Raw genomic sequence first — 18,728 nt, 5'->3', positions numbered from 1 at the left:
CAATATGCTAAGATTGTCAGGAGTGGGATTTTTCCTGAAATTTTTAAGAGCCAGGTCGTCTCTGTGCTACTGATTCTGAGATTTCTGCAGACCAATAAGGCTTGGGAGAAAACTTGTTAGTAGGGTCTTGCGATATTTTGATCCAAGGTATTGTTTCATCAGCTGCATCTGTAATGCTTTTTAAAAACTTATCATAACTTTCCTGTACATTTAGTGACAGTTGCTGCTGATTGAAAACGGAATTTAATTTATTCTTAAACTCTTTCCAATTCGCCTTTTTATAGTTTCTTTTCAAAATAGGCACTGTAGATTTTTCGTATCCCACTTTTAACCTAATAATCAAGTGATCACTGCCTAAGTTCTCGTTGGTAACCATCCATGTGGATTTCAATGAAAGGTCAGTTGATACAAATGTGACATCTGGAGAAGATTCTTGCGGCTGTCCATCAACTAATGTAATTCTGGTGTGGGTACCATTGTTAAGGCATACGAAATTATTCTCAAACATTGCTTTATACAGCTTTTCTCCCTTACAATCGTTTTATATGACCATAACAAATGGTGTGCGTTCATGTCTCCAATATTATTGTCTCTTTATCAAATATTTCAAATAAACCATCCAATCGCTTTGGCTAACACTTTGTGAGTTTGGGCAGTAAATGGAAATAATATTTTAAGACCACTAACATTGTCCACTGTCACAACCAGTATCTCCAGAATAGGGTTAGGAGTAACAAAGGTATAAGGTCTCAACTTAATAGATTTGTGGTAGAGGACACACACACCACCGTAACCATCATCTCTATCCAATCTCAATATATTGTAGTTACTTAACTTAACACAATCATCCTTGGACAACCAGGTTTCACATATAAAACCTAAATGTATTTTATCCTGTATAAGAATGTTTTCCAACTCCTTTAGCTTAGCTTTAATGCTGTGTGCATTCCATTGGATAATGTTTAATGTTTCTATTTTACGTTGAAGAGCCATCCCAGGTGAAATTAAAAAGACTCAGCAGCGCGTCAACATTCATAAATTCCTTAAACAATAATTTCACTTCTTCAACAATGTACTTAACAATCATTTGAATTTTTTCTCCCCAATCCTCCTTAGCCAAAATAATCTCCTTCAATTTGTTTAAAAATCGTCTAAATAATCCTGTATCCTTTTGCTTTTTTGGTTCATCATCATATTCATCGTTTTTGTCTTTCTCATGGTTCCTATGGACAGGAGCGTTATTCTCTCCTTGCTGGGACGAACACTCTTCATTATCTTTATGTTGTCGTTTTTTAGTATTCTCATTTCCTTTGGGAGTTTTCCTGCTCGCTGGTTTGTTTTCATTTACAGTTTTATTTTCTTGATTTTTCTTTAGAGCATCTGCAAACGTTTTGACTTGAGGCTGGGGAGTATTACTTTCTGAACTCTCCTCATTTTCCCAACTTTTTTTGCCAGATGTAGATTCCTCAGATTCAAATGCTTGCCGAATTTTTAGGAGAGCTACTTTATAAGTACATCTTTTCTCAGCCAACCACTCTCTAATTTTCTTCTCCTTATGGAAAGCTGGACACAAACTTTTAACCACAGACATGTGATCACCTTTACAATTTGTGCATTTAAACACCGTAGTTTCGCAATTTTCATGATCTGCACCACATTTTGGGCATATTTGCTTATTTGATGGGCAGAAGTTTCTGATGTGCCCAAACTTCCAACACTTGCTACACTGTGTAACAGGAAAAATGTATGGCTCGACTTCCATCCTTAGTCCATATGAGAAAACATATGGAGGCAAGTCCGAGCCCGAGAACTGTAAGCGTATTTTTTCACTTCTAACCCACTTCCCATCCTTGTCTCTTCTATTAAGTCTCTTTGCACTGATGATCTCCAAATCACATTGAAATTCATCTTTTATTTTGTCATCGTCTATGTCCAGATCAACATCCTTGACTACACCATATGTATATGCCACTTCACTTGTTTTACGACATGTCCAGCCTGCAGCGCACTTCATTAGCGTGCCAGCTGACTCACAATCCTTAAATCTTATTAGAATTTTATAAGGACTCTTGTATGTCACTTTCAGTACACCAGTAACATTGCTATTTTTCAATATTCTTGCCATCCCTATTTTCTTTGGAAGACCTCTTTACTACTCACTGAAACTCCACAAAAGTATTTGAATCATCCTCTTCCGGCAATGCTGAATGTCTTTGTGCAGAGTCTCTCAATGGAGAGTCGCGTTGATTTACCCTCTTTTTCCGTCTGATTACTTCCGTAAAGCCTTCTAAATACGTCTCATCCTCTTCTGGCAAGGATTCTCCTCTCAGCCTTTTCCGACCTGGCACTTGGGGGTCCACATCATTATCATCCCATTCCAGGTCCGATCCCAGAATAACTTGGTTTATTTCTTCCGGTGACATGGAATCCATATTGGGAATTTCATTGGATTTCTCATCCTCTTCCCCAGCCTCCATTATAAACACAACACTTCAATTTTGTGTTAAAATAAAACCCTGACACTTAAATGAGGGTAGTTCAGAAGTCACTTAAACTAAAAATGTTATAATAACTATTATAAAAAGCATTCACAACACTAAAATGTTTGTAAACACTGCACAATCCTTTTCACTATATTTAAGTTCACTCTTATTAGGTTTATAGTCCTTAATTTAATTAAAATCTTGAAATTATTAAGGAGTAAATCACTAGACACTTTTCTCTAGAAGAAGCATCTACCCACTGTACGATCCAATGATTCCAGTAAAAGAAGTTATCAATATGCAAGTGAAGTGAAGCGTATCCTTTAATAATCATGTCTGTCTCCAGTCTCCTGATACTATATGCAGCATACAGACAGATCTATCATAATTTACCTAATTTATTTTTAATTACATCAGGAAATGGATTATGGTGTAAGGTAGGTGAGGTATACATCTGTTCACTCACAAAGGCCCGCCTCTCCACAGCTTATTATCAATGTGCACAAGTAAACCTTCTACTTATATGTATAGTTGTTTTAGTCTGCGTGAATGATGGTAAGCTTGTGACTGAGGACACGTTCGAGCTACGCACACATAGACTTGTTGTATGGATTTGTTTACAATTACGATTATAAAATGTGGAGAAGCAGGCCTTTGTGAGTGAACAGATCCATACTTTGTCCATGTGCAAATGAATGAACTATGAAAGAAAGAAAGAAAAATGACTATGGTAATGTATCTTTTTCTTTTGTTTCGTTTTTCTTTGCATGTTTTTTTTTTAGGAGAAGCATGGCTTAGTGTAGTTCATAGTGAGCCAAACCTTGTTTGTGACACGCAAGTGGGGTTGGGCAAGTTGCAGGAACGTCTCTGGCCCTGCTCTCTGCTGCGCCGCAGGGCACTGGCACTGGGAATAGCTTGCATGCTGCTGCAAGGCTTGCCTCTGTGCAGCTCTCCTACTGGAAGTCGCTCCAGTTGAACAAAACAGCTTGTCAGCCTGTACTGCTGCTCGGGGCTCCTGTTGCAGCGAGGTCCCTCTCCAAGGCAGGTGTGGGTGCAGTCTGGTGTGTCTTCGGCGCCGCCTTCTGGCTTCAGACTGCATGGACCCTCCAGTCTACAGAAAGCATCTGTAAAAAATATTTTATTTATAGCTACATGTTAAATTTTATTAGAAGGGTTCCTATTATTTTTTACTCTCTTTACAGGTTATAACTTGTGTATGTTTGTATGTAATCACTTTAATGAAAAAAAATAGAGAAATAAATTACAATATCCAAATGTTATTTAACAAATGACACCCTTATTAAAGGATACAGACACATGTAGATCTATGCATGTGTGCGGAAATCTCAGTTAATTGTCTTATGAAGCACCTGGGAGAGAACACCCCGGAGCGTCACTCCACCTCATCATAGAGAATTCTTATACTGTTGTGTTGCATTACTTGCAAAGTCAGGTACTCCTGCTTGAATTTAAACTGCTTTTATTTTTATAATTACACATTTTTTACTTTCATTCCACTAAGTAGCTAGTCACAAAGCCTACTTTGCATTGAAAATGCGACGTCCTGCTGCTGCACCGTTTCAGGTCCAATGACTACTTCGTTCTTGACCTCGTGTCCGAAGTACAAGCCTTCTGCCACGGCCGCCTCGCTCACGCCGCACTCGCCCCCCTCGGGCTCCTCCTTCACCGCCACAGGCTCGCACTCCGCAGTCGCGCTGTATGTCCACCGCGCCGACTGTTCCGCGTCGGAAGCACGGCGGCGGCAGGCGGCTGACTCCATGATCACGACACGGACTAACCAGGCTGCTCTGTGCTGGTTTAGCCAAAATATATTTTAACAAGCTCAAGAATCACAGCGTCTGCAATAACACTGTTTACCAACTCTACAATACAAGTGCGTGGTGGCAAGATTATGTTATATTCGTTGAATTCGTTCCGGCAAAACAATGCAAGCATTTTATCCTCAGATATAATATTGACATATGAACGAATGGTGACACCTGCGTGTTTTCCATTCCACGCCATAAACGTTTGAGGCCAATAATTTATAAAAAAATATATACTTGAATCCCGAACGAATAAAAAAACACTAGCTTGAAAGACTTTGCAATAATAAACAAAAATCACAAATATTATATTATTTTGTTTTAAAGGAAAAAAAGAGAAATTTTAATCTCGCCGACATTCATCGCGTAAAACGGAACTCTATTTCAATGAACTTGACTTTGCTTATCGACCGAATCGATGCCACAGTCTTGTCAAATCGTTTGACTCGCATTTAGACTTTGCTATTAGTACGAGAGCGAAGGTCGTTAAATGCATCTTTGTATCGAGTGTTTCGTATTGTTTGATGTTTTGAACTGTTACTTTGTAATTCAATTTTTTTATTACGGTTTTTGTTAATTTTTTTAACCGTTATTAATTTTTATATAGTGCCAAATATGAACGCATGGTTTGTGAGATCCCAATAGACAAGCAAAAACACTTGGTACGCGGATGAAGCCGCAGGCAAAAACAAGTTAAAAATAAAAACTATCACTTATATAATCGATTACACACCTATAGCATATTCAATCGAGAGTCACAGTAAATCGATTCGAATTAACATTCTTACAACCCTTTAATTGCTTAATGACATGTGTCACTGTACCCATTCTATCCGAAAAATACTACAAAAAGACTATAATTAAAAGCTCGTCGAAAAAAGGGCGGGAAATCTCGAACTGAGCGCGCGTATTTTTTCTAGATCTTAATTTTTTATATTAATTAGTGGTCAGCGTAGTGTAAATACGGTGTATATTTTTAATTATTTATTGTAAATACCTTTATTTGTGTACTTTTCTTCTTTTTTGGTAAGTTTTTTAATATATTTCGATGGAGGAGCCCGATGACCCTGGGGGCGGTGTCCCCCCAGGTTCATCACACTGTAACTATTAGTTCAATTAAAGAACCAGAACCAGATAACGGTATGGATACTGACCATACAGATAGTTCCGTAACATCGGATAAAAATAGAAAACGAGTTTGCCCGTCAAGGAAAATATGCCGCCATTGCAATAAAAAAAGGCGCAGAAATAAAAATAAAAATCCGGACTATATTTTGACTGAAAATGATTGTAATTGCACTAATGATTCTGTAAACAAAGTTGATATTCAACCAATACCTACAACAACTATTAACAACTCTACCACAAATATGAACTCTCCTTCTCCACCTCAGCCCACAGACACATTCAGAAAAGTTTATGTAAATACTGATTGCTCACCATTTGTAGTGCATGTACAAAGAATGCAAGATGCACCGAATGACGGTACCTCTATTCATCCCATTTCCTTTGGAAATTTCTTAAAGAAAAAGTCTTATAAGAACATCATTAATGGTAGTGTGAAAAGAATTGGGAGGAATAGAGTCACATTGTCGTTTTCTCATCTTGACGATGCTAACAAATTTTTGAATGATAAAACCCTCACTGATAATAAATATAAAGCTTTTATCCCATCCTTCAGTGTAATGAGAATGGGAATAGTTAAGGGTGTTCCGGCTGAGTGGTCCCTAGAGGAGATCCTGTTGAACGTTTCTGTACCTTTAGGTACAGGAAAAGTAATTAAAGCAAGAAGACTGAATTACAAAACAATAGTAGATGGTTCAGCAGTTTGGAAACCGTCCTAAACAGTGGTGTTAACATTTGATGGTCAAGTTTTGCCTAAAAGAATATTCATCTGTTATAATGCTCTACCTATAGATCTGTACATATTTCCAACAATCCAATGTTACAATTGTTGCCGATATGGTCACACAAAAACACAATGCCGATCCAAACCATGCTGCTACAAGTGTGGCCAGGGTCACTCTGGGTCTACATGTGATGTTGAGGAGGACTGTGTTTCTTGCTTTTTATGTACTGGACACCATTTTGCAATAAGTAAACAATGTCCAGAATTTGAAAGACAAAAAAATTTTTTTTTTTTTTTTTTTTTTTTATGGCTTTCACCCTTGCTTTTTTAGCAAGATGTATTTTGCCAATGTCGATGTAGAGACATTACACGCATGAGGAGACTGTTCGGTTTATATAATTTTGATGTCGGGGGAGGAACAGACAGGAAACCTAAAACAAATAACATTTGGTTATGGACGGTACACTGACAATAACAAGACGAAACGATTTTTTTTTTTTTTTAGCGGAGGGGAATGGCAGACTGTTAAGCATGCTAACATAAAAGGATAAAGTGAAGAGGAAGTATGAAATATATAATATTAAGCATGCTGCAGTTGCTACAATTTAATGTTGTGGCACTGTATAAATTTTATCAATATTTTTAAAAGAGGAGAATCTAGTATAGAAAGAAGTGTCAGAAAATTCATAGGGCGCGGAACATCCTTCGGCAATGCATCATACAGGGAATAAGTATGTTTACCACAATTGAAAAAAATGTGATCCAGGGTACCCTCATCAAGACCGCATTCGCATAGAGAGTTATCCCGTACTCTAATTTTTGATAAAAACACCGGAGTGCAGACATGACCTAGACGGAGTCGACAGATAGTGGAAGTGACCCATTTACTAGCAGAGCGGAAGTGATAAAACCAAGGTTTACGCGGAATTAATGGTTGAATGTTCCCGTAGTGTCGGCCTTTCTGGTGTCTGGAGAGGTTCCACATGTTCTGCCAGGAGACCCTTAAATCAGTTCGAGCGGACATCATTAGGTCCGATGGTAAGATAGTCTTATAATCCTGACCACCAATTGTGATGGTCTCTTTTGCCCACATGTCCGCTCTTTCATTTCCCACTATGCCACAATGGCCCGGAATCCATACAAGAGTAACTTCTAGTCCTTTTTTTTCACATCGGTTTAGAGCCTCTTTAATTTTCAAAATGATTGGGTGTTTAGTTTTCATTTTAAAATGATTTCCTACTATTGTTTGTAGACAGCTTTTAGCATCAGAAAAAATTAAGATTTTAGGAACGCTGTGTGATTCCGAGAATTTAATAGCCTCCAATATTGCGATGGATTCCCCAGTGAAAACAGATGACTGGGCTGGGCCTTTTTGAGTCAAAGCAATTTGGTATTTGGGAATCCATACTGCTGAACCTACAAAGCCATTGGGATCTATTTTAGAGGCATCTGTGAAGATGTGTAGCCAATCCTGCCATTTTTCTATTTTTTTATTAAATATGTTGTTGGCCGCTGGACTATCCTTGTCAATGCCAAAATCAAGGATAACTTTTGGAGAATATATCAAAGACTCATAATCGGCCTCAAATATGGGGTTCATGTAGGTGGTATATAGCGGGGACGAGAGGTTTTTTAATTTGGAATACGACACAATGTATCTTGGCGTTTCCTTATGTGTCCAATATGTGTTTTCAGACACTTCCAGGGAGAGAGCCTCTAGTCGGGGTATAAGAGGATGGTTGGATACGGAACATGCCCTAAAAAGGAAACGGTCTGCTAAGTACTGTCTGCGGAGGGAGAGAGGAGGATCTAAGCATTCTACCTGCATGGCATTTTTGGGTGAGGATTTCATTGCTCCCAGAGCAATACGTAGACACTTAGCTTGTATCAGGTCCAATTTTTAAGTGCATTTTTATTGCAGGTTCCACTACGAGTGAAGCATAGTCGATCTGGCTACGGATTATTGCATTATATAACAGTTTTTGGCAATAGGGTGAGCGCCCCACCAGACTCCAGAAAGAGCCCGGAGAACATTAATGCCCCTTTCGCATTTTCCGGTTATGTGCTCCAAATGGGGTACACCAGTCATTTTGGAATCCAGAAAAACACCAAGGAATTTAACAGAGTCCTTGCAGGGAATAACCTCATACTCATAGTTAATATCTATGTTCGGGATGGATCTGTTACGCGAGAAAGTTACAGTACAGCTTTTGGATGGTGACAAAGATAGCCCATGATCATCTAGCCAGACCTTTAGATATCTGAGTGCCTCATTTAATTTTGAAGAAGCCTCATCAAACGACTGTGTAACGGTGTATAACGCTAAATCATCTGCATATTGGAGTATATTACAGAAGGGGGAGACAGATGTTCAATATCATACGTATATAAATTATAAAGGAGGGGGAGAGTACTGAGCCTTGGGGGAGTCCCTGCCATAGGGTAAGAGGAGTGTAGAAGCTATTGCCAGTTCGGATTTTAATTATTCTTCCCATAAACAACTTGCAGATAAAATGTACTATCCTCACAGGAATACTCAGCTGAAGCATTTTTGCTCTGAGCATAGGAAGAAGGACATTGTCATAGGCAGCAGAGACATCCAAGAAGCACCCTACAACATGGTGTTTTTTGGAGAGGGCTAGTCTAATGTCTGAAGTCAGTATGCTTTGATAGATATTGTATAATTTTAGGTAAAACAAGCTTTAAACTGAAGAAAAGAAAATGTATTCAAAAATAACGTGCTACGCGACAAGCAAAAGAATAATGAGTGACTTTGTCACAACTAGAAGAAACAAAGCTTTATAACTAGGTTTACAAAACACCAAAAAGTTCCAACACTGGCCCTTAAACTAGTTATAAACTATATTATAAATCAACAAATCCACTTGCATATATAACTAAACACTTTACAAACACTATCAAATAAACAAAACAATTAACTAAGTAATAAACAATTGACATGCAAACTTGTCATGTTTATCTTTGGTCAGTGGTTTAGTTAACAAGTCAGCCACCATCTGATCAGTAGACAGATAGCTTATGACTACTGTACCCTTATTTACGATTTCTCGTATAAAGTGATGTCGTACATCGATGTGTTTAGTTCTGCTGTGGAACATTGCATTTGAACACAACTTCTGTGCAGATTGACTATCATTATAAATAGAAATTTTAAATTGCTTACCAAGCACTTCAAATAAGAATTGCCGTAGAAACAGGGCCTCCTTACACGTGTCAGACAGCGCCATGTATTCCGCCTCAGTGCTCGAAAGAGCAACAGTCTTCTGTTTTCTGCTCTCCCAAGAGACTACAGAGCTTCCTATTTTAAAAACAAAACCCGTGTAAGAACGACGATCGGTCTCGTTCGCCGCCCAATCAGCATCCGCATATGCGTTGATAGTCAACCCAGTCTTTTGAAAAGTTAAGCAAAAATCAATCGTGCCTTTAAGGTAACGAAGTATCCTTTTTGCTGCCTTCCAGTGTGACTCGTCGTAAGCCTCGTTGAACTGGCTCAGCGAGCTTACAGCGTGAGCGATGTCAGGCCGCGTACATACCGCAATGTACATCAAACAGCCTATTAATCCACGATAGTCATTAGTACATTTTCCTTGCGTAGACCTCACAAGTTTTATACCAGTTTCCATCGGTGTTCGAGCAGGTTTGCAATCTGACATATTAAACCTGTCAAGAACCTTCTTGATGTAATTGGATTGGTCTAACTTGATTTTCCCATCTTGTCTCCGAAGTCTCATGCCAAGGATGTGACTAGCTGGCCCTAAATCTTTTATTTCAAACTCTCTATTGAGTTTTTCTTTAATTTCCGACTTTTGACATCCAGCTGATGAGAACAAAATTATATCATCTACGTACAGGGCGATGATCATCAATGAATTGTTACTCGATTTCACATACACACAAGGTTCAGAATGTACGTGCTTAAACTTCAGAACATTAATTAATACGCCATTTATCTTTTCATACCAAGATTTTGAAGCCTGTTTGAGACCGTATACTGCCTTGTTCAGTTTATATACTTTATCTTCTTTTCCTTTTATTTTAAAGCCTTCTGGCTGTTCCATGTAAACGGTTTCTCGTAGGTCTCCATTTAAAAAGGCTGTTTTAACATCTAAATGTTCAATGTCCATATCGAATTCCGCTGCTAGCGCCAATAATGTACGGATCGTAGAGTACCTGACTACCGGGGAAAACGTCTCTTGGTAATCTACTCCATATTTTTGCGTGTATCCCTTTGCGACTAAGCGAGCTTTATATCTCAGTATTTCACCGTCAAGACCGAGTTTCTTCTTGAAAATCCACTTGCATTTTACCGGTCTTTGCTCGTTTCTTCTGTCGGTCAAGGTCCAGCATTTATTGTCTATGAAAGATTTATACTCATCTTCCATCGCAGCTTTCCAGTTCTCAGCTTCAGCACCAGTCAATGCCTCCTGCACAGTTTCAGGATCCTTTGCTTCACTACGCAAATTGTGAACTAAACAGGACTCCTCTGCAGCTTCCTCATACTCGTCAGTCGAGATTCCAGAGTAGTTTTCTAACGTGGAATCACCTGGGGAGTAAGTTAAATCGGCAGGATCATCTGGAGTATCGCTACTCTCGCTTACAGAATCATCTACTGTGATGGTACTAATTCTCTGAGCGTTTGTAGGAATTTCAATAACTTCAGACGTATCAGAGCTCACATTAGATGTTTCCAATTGGACAGAATTATTAAAATTCTCAACACGACGTTCAACATTGTTACACGTCAATTCATGTGTACAATGTAAACCAGGAACCTTATTTTCGCCGTTCCAAAAAACATTTTCTAAAAACGTTACGTTTCTTGCTTTGAAACATTTGGTTGGACATTCAGGATCCATCAATCTGTAACCTTTTGTTTGATCACAGTATCCCACAAATATGTACTTCTTAGCTTTCGGATCTAATTTATCCCGTTTTTGCTGAAGAGCATAAGCTTGACAACCAAAAATACGTAAATGAGAAACATTTGCCCGTGTACCTGACCAGCGTTCCTCAGGAGTACACCCCATCACTGCTTTAGTCGGCGAGCGGTTCTTGAGGTAGACAGCTGTATTAACAGCTTCTGCCCAAAACTCCTTCTTCAGACCAGCATCTCGAAGCATGCAGCGCGCTTTCTCCATGGCCGTGCGGTTTCCTCTCTCCGCGACGCCGTTCTGCTGTGCTGAATATGGAACCGTAGTCTGGTGTTGAATCCCATGTGTCTTCAGAAAGTTCTGAAAATTTGAATTAACATATTCACCACCATTGTCACTACGAAGTGTTTTGATCTTTTTATTAGTCTGGTTTTCAACCAAGGCTTTAAATTCTTTAAAATAATCAAAAACTTCATCTTTACATCTAAGAAAATATACAAACGTCTTCCTAGAAAAATCATCAATAAATGTCAAAAAATATTTTGATCCACCAAACGATGCACACGGCATCGGACCACATAGATCACTATGCACCAAGCCTAGAAGTTCACTGGCCCTACTTTCAGATTTCTTTGGGAAAGGCAATCTAGTTTGTTTTCCCTCAATACAAGAAATACAATTACGAAAGTCACTACTATCATATGATATTCCAGTTGCCATACCTTTTTTCAACAGCTCCATACTCCTGCTGTTCAGGTGGCCTAGGCGACGATGCCAAAGTTCTTGAGTCTCCGCAGACTGGCTCTGCGAAGCGGTAGACGGCGCACGTACAGCCTGCTCTACAGCAGCCACACCCTCCTCCTGCCGCAGCGCCTCACTGTCACCTGTATCTAAACATAAAGATACGGACGCAACCTTCGAGGCTGCCACACTGCACAAAGCAGACCCTGCTTCTATGGCGTCGAGTTGATAAACACCATCTCTCAGTGTAGCGGAGGCTAGGACTTCCTCACCGTCACTTACAATGCACCCATCAGAACTAAACACAACATCGTAACCTTTCTTTACCATAGCGCTGACAGATAACAAGTTTACAGACAATTCAGGAACTAAATATACATTACTTATCGTCCTTACACAATTATCTTTCAACGTAACTTGCACCGATCCACGACCAGCTGTCATCAAGACATCTCCGTTGGCTATATTCACTTCTTTAGGCTTCTCCTTTTTAAAATCAAACATCTCACAGCGATCATTGCACATGTGACTTGTTGCTCCGCTATCTATGTACCAGACGTCTCGCTTGATTCCCACAGACAGAGCTGTTATCAACGCCTTTGACGGGGACTTGACACCGCTAGAACTCGAACCCGGACTACGTTGCTTACCGCCTTGTGTTTTGGTGCCGGACTTTTCTGGGCAATCCTTAAAATAATGTCCTGTTTTCTTACATTTAAAACACTTCGGCTTAAACGGTTTTCGCACAGCAAGCGCGGTCCCGCCGTCACATTTATTCCGTCGTTGGTCTTCTTGCAGAAGTTTTCCTTTTACGGTTTCAGTTGACAGCGTCACATTTGAGTTTTCTAACGCCATTATTAACGGTTCATACTCAATTGTCAATCCACTCAACATAATGACAGCGACAAAGTCATCATCTAATGCTGAACCAATATCACTCAGCAATTGCGATGTTTCCATGATTTTATTGATGTAGGAATCCATGCTGTCACATTCGCATAATTTTGTAGCGAATAGCGTTCGAAGTAACGCTAATCTTCGACATAGACCCTTATCCTCGTATGCCTTTTCTAGGTTTTGCCATGCTTGTCTCGCCGTCGTAGCGTTTCTTATGTGCGGGAACGCTACCGGTTGAACCGACAAAGCAATCTTCGCAAGCGCTTTTTGAACCTTTTTAGAATCTTCATCTTTCGCTTCTTTTTCTCCAACATAGTCCCACAATTCCTCATGAATCAGTATCATCTTCATCATATATTTCCAGGTATTATAATTACTTACGCCAGATAATTTTCTATTGAAGAAACTGAAGAAATGTTCGACGCCATTTTTACGACGTATCTTGGACTACAAGAGATAATATTTTTCCGCGAAATGATTAAAACTTGCTATAAAACGTGCGTAGGTCCCATAACCTGATAGATATTGTATAATTTTAGGTAAAACAAGCTTTAAACTGAAGAAAAGAAAATGTATTCAAAAATAACGTGCTACGCGACAAGCAAAAGAATAATGAGTGACTTTGTCACAACTAGAAGAAACAAAGCTTTATAACTAGGTTTACAAAACACCAAAAAGTTCCAACATGCTTAGGTTGTCTATGGTACTTTTCCCCTTACGGAATCCAAATTGTGTGTTGGCGAGTAAATTATTTTTTTCTACAAACCACTCCAACCTATTTTTAATTAAATGCTCCAATATTTTGCCTATTGTCGCGGAAAGGGCAATTGGGCGATAGGAGTTTGCTTCTTGTGGGTTTTTACATGATTTGAGGATTGGGATTACAATTTGGGTCTTCCATGCCTCGGGGATTTCACCAGACACAAAAAACAGATTAAATAGATTTAGGAGGTGGTCTTTTGCAAAGCGACTTAGTTTACGGATGAAGATATACGGTATGCCGTCTTCTCCTGGTGAACTGTTACGGAGGCCGTCAAGTGCTAACTCAAGTTCATAGAATGTGAAGGGGCTGTCGAGAGGGCCTAGCCCGCTAGCGGGAGGAGATGGGTCTATGCAGGATTCCTCAGGAACTGATGGAGGGGCTAATTTATCTGCGAACTCTGCCAACCAGGAAGGGGGATTATGGGGGGATGGTCGATCGGGATCGAAGGAGCCTCTGAATTTTTTTTATACTTTTCCATACCAGCGATGGGGGCGTTCTTGGATTGAGACTTTCACAAAATCCCTTCCATCCTTTCTTCTTCGCTTTTTTTAGGAGACGTTTAGTGCGAGCAGAGATTTTTTGGAAGTCAATAAAATCTTCAGAAAGACCGGAATCATTGTATTTACGTTCGGCGTTCTTTCTTTCTTTTATCGCCGCCGTGCATTCCGCATCCCACCAAGGAGGGGAAGGGATCTTGCTACTAGCCATTTTTTTCTTTGGGATGAATTTATCTGCAGCTTCTATCAGAACGGATTGGAAGTGGTTGTAGAGTTCAAGGGGGTTTAACAGGTTGGAGTCGAGCTCTTTTAGCCTTTTTTCTACATAAAAAGAGAAGTTTGGCCAATCTGCTTTATCCAATCTGTATTTAAGGAGGGGTTGGGGGGCGGGGGAAGGCTGAACAGAGGATGGTTGGGAAATGATAATAGGGAAATGATCACTTCCGTGTGATTGTCTCAGTACCTGATAGGATAGAAGACATGAGAGGTTGGGAGAGCAAGCAGACAAATCCAGAACTGAGTTGGGATTTTGTCCGGGGGTATACCCGGTGAGTGGGAGAGCCGTCGTTAATAACTGAGACATTTATGTCATCAAATAGGTCCAAGAGGAAAGCGGAAAATGCGTCTGAGTGCGAAGAACCCCAAGACGTGTTGTGACTGTTGAAATCCCCTAGGATGAGGAGAGGGGGAGGGACCGAGAACAGGATGGTGGAAAGATCGGGTATTAAATTTATATTAGGATGTGGGATATAGATGGATACAAAGTTGATTCCCATGACATTAGCCGCAACTGCGTTAATGTCATGTGAATGAGGAGGGAGGGGTATTTGGGAGAAAGAGTAATCTCTTCTGATCAACAACGCACAACCAGCACGACCATCACCGCGGTCCTCCCGGAGGCATGAGAATCCCGGGATCCTGAAGCGGGAGTCCGGTCTCAACCATGTCTCCGAGATGGCCGCTACAGAAATGGAGTGCTCGTTGACGATTCTGACCAAATCAGGTTTTTTTGGGATAAGGCTACGGCAATTCCACTGAAGGAAATTGGCCTGGGGGGCCATTGGAGAAGGATAGCATCTCGGCAAGTGAAATCATTAAGGGGGCAACGTCGGGCGGTAAACAATCGCTCCATTTAGCGATTATATTTGTAAGAAGTTTGAATAACAGTTCCATAAGGTCATCATTGGGCGTCTCAACTGGCGTCCGTCGTGACGATAGGGCATAACCATTTGGAAGTTGAGATTGTGGGGTCGAAACGATATTTTTATGGGCTTGTCGATCATATCCGGGAGACAGGGGGGTTCTTGATCTAGCTTTACGGCTGACCGTCTTACGGTATGAAGTCGAGATGGGCGATTGGGGAGGGAAGGGAGGGGGACCAGAGGGGGGGTGATTGCCGAGGAGGACTAGGGTCTGGGTCAAACATAACCTTGGCCACGTCCGCGTAAGGGCGGCGTACGGCAGGGAAGCGAGAGGAAGCTTCTTGATAAGAGATGCTGTGCTCTGACATTGCCAATTTGATGGACTTTTGTCTACAATATTCCGGGCAGCGTTGGTCTGTCGCGTAATGATGGCCTGAACAGTAGAGGCAAGTCACTTGCTCAGGAGCGATGTTGCATCCTTCACCAGGGTGTTTTTGTGCACACTTGAAACAGCGAGCATCGGAGCGGCACTGGGCCTGAATGTGGCCAAACCTCAGGCATTTTCGACATTGGATTGTTGGGAGAACGTATACTTCGACCTTCAGCGATGTAAAGAAAGCAAAGACTTTCTCAGGAAGTTTTTGACCTTCGAAGGTCACCACAACAGTTTGAGTTGGAACCCAAGATGGAGGACCTCCCTCATTGGTTACTTTGCGTTGGAGGCGTCGGGCTTTGAGGATTTTGCCATGTCCGTCTTTAAGGTCAGTCGCGTCAACAAATTCTTCCATCGACCAGTCGACTGGTACGCCACGAATCAAACCCATACGGGAAACATTGTATGTTGGGATGTGGGCTTTATATTTATTTCTGGACAAACAGGGGTTTTCTAAGATGTTATTAGCATCCACAGCGGTCATAAATTCTACCGAGACACGGTTTCTGCCTACGGACTTTATACCATCTTTTTTAATATTTTGAATGTTATCTCTGAATAAAGCGAGGCCAACTTTTATAGGTTGAAGTGAGATGGCCGAGTTGCTAGACTCTGCGTCTCGGGAGATGTGTACAATAAATGGGCCACTGTCATAAATGCCGTATTTGCGGGAGTCCTCGTCTAAGTCAGGGTGTTTGTAAAGGTTTGCTATAGATGCATTGTCGGCATCCGTTCCCTGCATCACCTTTTTCCCTTTAGGTTCAGAAGATGCGGACGGCGATTGTTCCAAGAAACTAAGGCTACGCTTTCGTGAAATATTTTGCGTGTCCATCTCAATCGAGTTCATGGAGCTACCGCCGCCCGGATCCGGGGGCTCCTCGTTCCCCTCCATAACTTTGGCCCTTGGCCAACCGGACAGATGGGTTATTGAGTTAGATCAATATTATGTACTTATTAAACCACCACCAGAGAGTTAATTAGGAAGGAAAGTTATTTTAAAGGAAATATAACCTAAAAATTGAACAGACTCACTGCACGGCGCTTCTGTCAATCCATTTCAATGCAAGCATTTTATCCTCAGATATAATATTGACATATGAACGAATGGTGACACTTGCGTGTTTTCCATTCCACGCCATAAACGTTTGAGGCCAATAATGTATAAAAAAATATATACTTGAATCCCGAAAGAAAAAAAAAATAACGAATACTTTCTTATAAAAAACAAAATTCACATAAATATATATTATTTTGTTTTAAAAGAAAAAAGAGAGATTTTATTCTCACCAACTTTCATGGCGTAAAACGGAACTCTGTTTCAATAGAGCTTGACTTTGCTTATCGACCGAATCGATGCCACAATCTTGTCAAATCGTTTGACTCGCATTTAGACTTTGCTATTAGTACGAGAGCGAAGGTCCTTAAATGCATATTTGTATCGAGTGTTTCGAATTGTTTGATGTTTTGAACAGTTACTTTGTAATTCAATTTTGTTATTACGGTTTTTGTTAAATTTTTTAAACGTTTTTAGTTTTTATAAAGTGCCAAAGATGACCGCATGATTTGTGAGATCCCGATAGACAAGCAAAAACACTTGGTACGCGAATGAAGCCGCAGGCAAAAATAAGTTAAAAATAAAAACTATCACTTATATAATCGATTACACACCTCTAGCATATTCAATCGAGAGTCACAGTAAATCGATTCGAATTTACATTGCCACACCCCTTTAATTGATTAATGACAAATCCGAAAAATACTATAAAAAGACTATAATTAAAAGCTCGTCACAGTTGTCACTTTGACAACTAAACTAACTTTTTGTAATTAGTAGAGGTGCGGCCACATGCAATCGCTCGTCATTGAAGTGATAAACCTGGTCACGTGACCCCATTTCGAAGGTGATTTGAATTTCCCGCGACTCAAAAAAGTAGCGTCTAGTCACAGATTACTAATATGAGAACACCCCGGAGCGTCACTCTCCACCTCATCATAGAGAATTCGTATACTGTTGTGTTGCATTACTTGCAAAGTCAGGTACTCCTGCTTGAATTTAAACTGCTTTTATTTTTATAATTACGTTACGTTACGTTGTTGTTAATATATATTTTGGCTGAACCAGCACAGAGCAGCCTGGTTAGTCCGTGTCGTGGTCATGGAGTCAGCCGCCTGCCGCCGCGACAAGATGGCTTCTTGCAGGAATGATCTTGGCCTTAGAAGCTAATTTCTTAATCTCATTTAGTAGCAGTCGTGGCAGTGGGTACTAATAAAATAAATCGATGTGAATGAAAATAAAAGTAAGATCGGTTTTTTGGAATCTTTTTGTATTTTTTATTTAAATTCCAAATTTTTACTTTACGGTCATCCCGTAAAACCTAAATTGAAAATACAAACTGAAATATAGATGCACAGAAAAACCAGAAAAATAAGACCAGCACTGGGAATCGAACCCAGGTCCTCGGTATTCCGTACCGCGTGCTATACCGCTACACCACTGATGGTCAACGGTACAGACACGAATTTCCCCTATGCACCACATATCTCAGCATGTTTGTTTCTTATTTAGCCACTTAAGCAGTGACGCTAGCGACATCTATACCGTAGCCCTCATCGAGAAACTTTCGGCATTCCATTGGAACTAACCACTAGCGTCACTGCTTAATTGGCTAAATAAGAAACAAACAAGCTGATATATGTGGTCGCTCTGTTTCGACGTGTAAGACGGACAAACATACAAACACACACACTTTCGCATTTATAATATTATTTTACTTAATTTCCGATAGTTTGGTCAATCCTCTTTAAGCTGCGTTTCCACCAGTGATGTGCGTGGAACCAATACAAACGCTTCATCTTCCTAGCCTCACTCTGTACGGTGAGCGCTGCCGCGTGAGCGTAGCGAGTGTTTCATCGCGCGTACACTGTAGTAAAATATATGTGACGTACAGACTGATACACGTAGATGATAAAACTATAGCTCACTTTCTATTAAAACAGCTGGGGTGTCATCACCCCGCGGCAACGGAGGTAACGGATGGAGCGGACCGGAATAAAACAGCGAGCACTTCCACTAAAGCTTGAAACCCACTGACAGCGGCTGCGGAGCGGAGCGGAGGCCGTGCCGGTTGTAATATAAGAGCTAACATAAAAGGGTCCGCATAGAATACCACGCCACGCTTATTTCTCGCGCGGACTCTGCTAGCCT

General features: G+C 40.5%; 2 protein-coding genes and 1 pseudogene across 3 annotated transcripts in view; 1 reads left to right on the top strand and 2 right to left on the bottom strand.

Moving 5' to 3' along the window:
- Window positions 1–678: 678 nt before the first annotated feature.
- Window positions 679–2,139, bottom strand: LOC141442577 (uncharacterized). The gene has a single exon (XM_074107593.1). It carries the CDS (start codon window positions 2,123–2,125, stop codon window positions 977–979), a length of 1,149 nt encoding a protein of 382 aa, XP_073963694.1. The 5' UTR covers window positions 2,126–2,139; the 3' UTR covers window positions 679–976.
- Window positions 2,140–3,209: 1,070 nt separating this feature from the next.
- LOC141442574 (uncharacterized) overlaps window positions 3,210–18,728 on the bottom strand; it is a 28,604-nt gene continuing 13,085 nt past the window's right edge. The window contains exons 1-2 of one of the 2 annotated variants that reach the window (XM_074107590.1): window positions 4,026–4,504; window positions 3,210–3,607 (exon numbers count right to left, since the gene is read on the bottom strand). In XM_074107590.1, coding sequence (XP_073963691.1) covers window positions 3,288–3,607; window positions 4,026–4,263 — 558 coding nt within the window. In that variant the 5' untranslated portion in view covers window positions 4,264–4,504 and the 3' untranslated portion in view covers window positions 3,210–3,287. Of the gene's footprint in view, window positions 3,608–4,025; window positions 4,505–18,728 lie in introns of those variants that run through there. The other variant, XM_074107591.1, reaches the window with a different exon arrangement.
- Window positions 5,371–6,489, top strand: LOC141442570 (uncharacterized; annotated as a pseudogene).

This window comes from Choristoneura fumiferana, chromosome 26 (assembly GCF_025370935.1).
Source record: "Choristoneura fumiferana chromosome 26, NRCan_CFum_1, whole genome shotgun sequence".
NCBI classification, from domain to species: domain Eukaryota; kingdom Metazoa; phylum Arthropoda; class Insecta; order Lepidoptera; family Tortricidae; genus Choristoneura; species Choristoneura fumiferana.
This window is presented reverse-complemented; position numbering and strand designations above follow the sequence as displayed.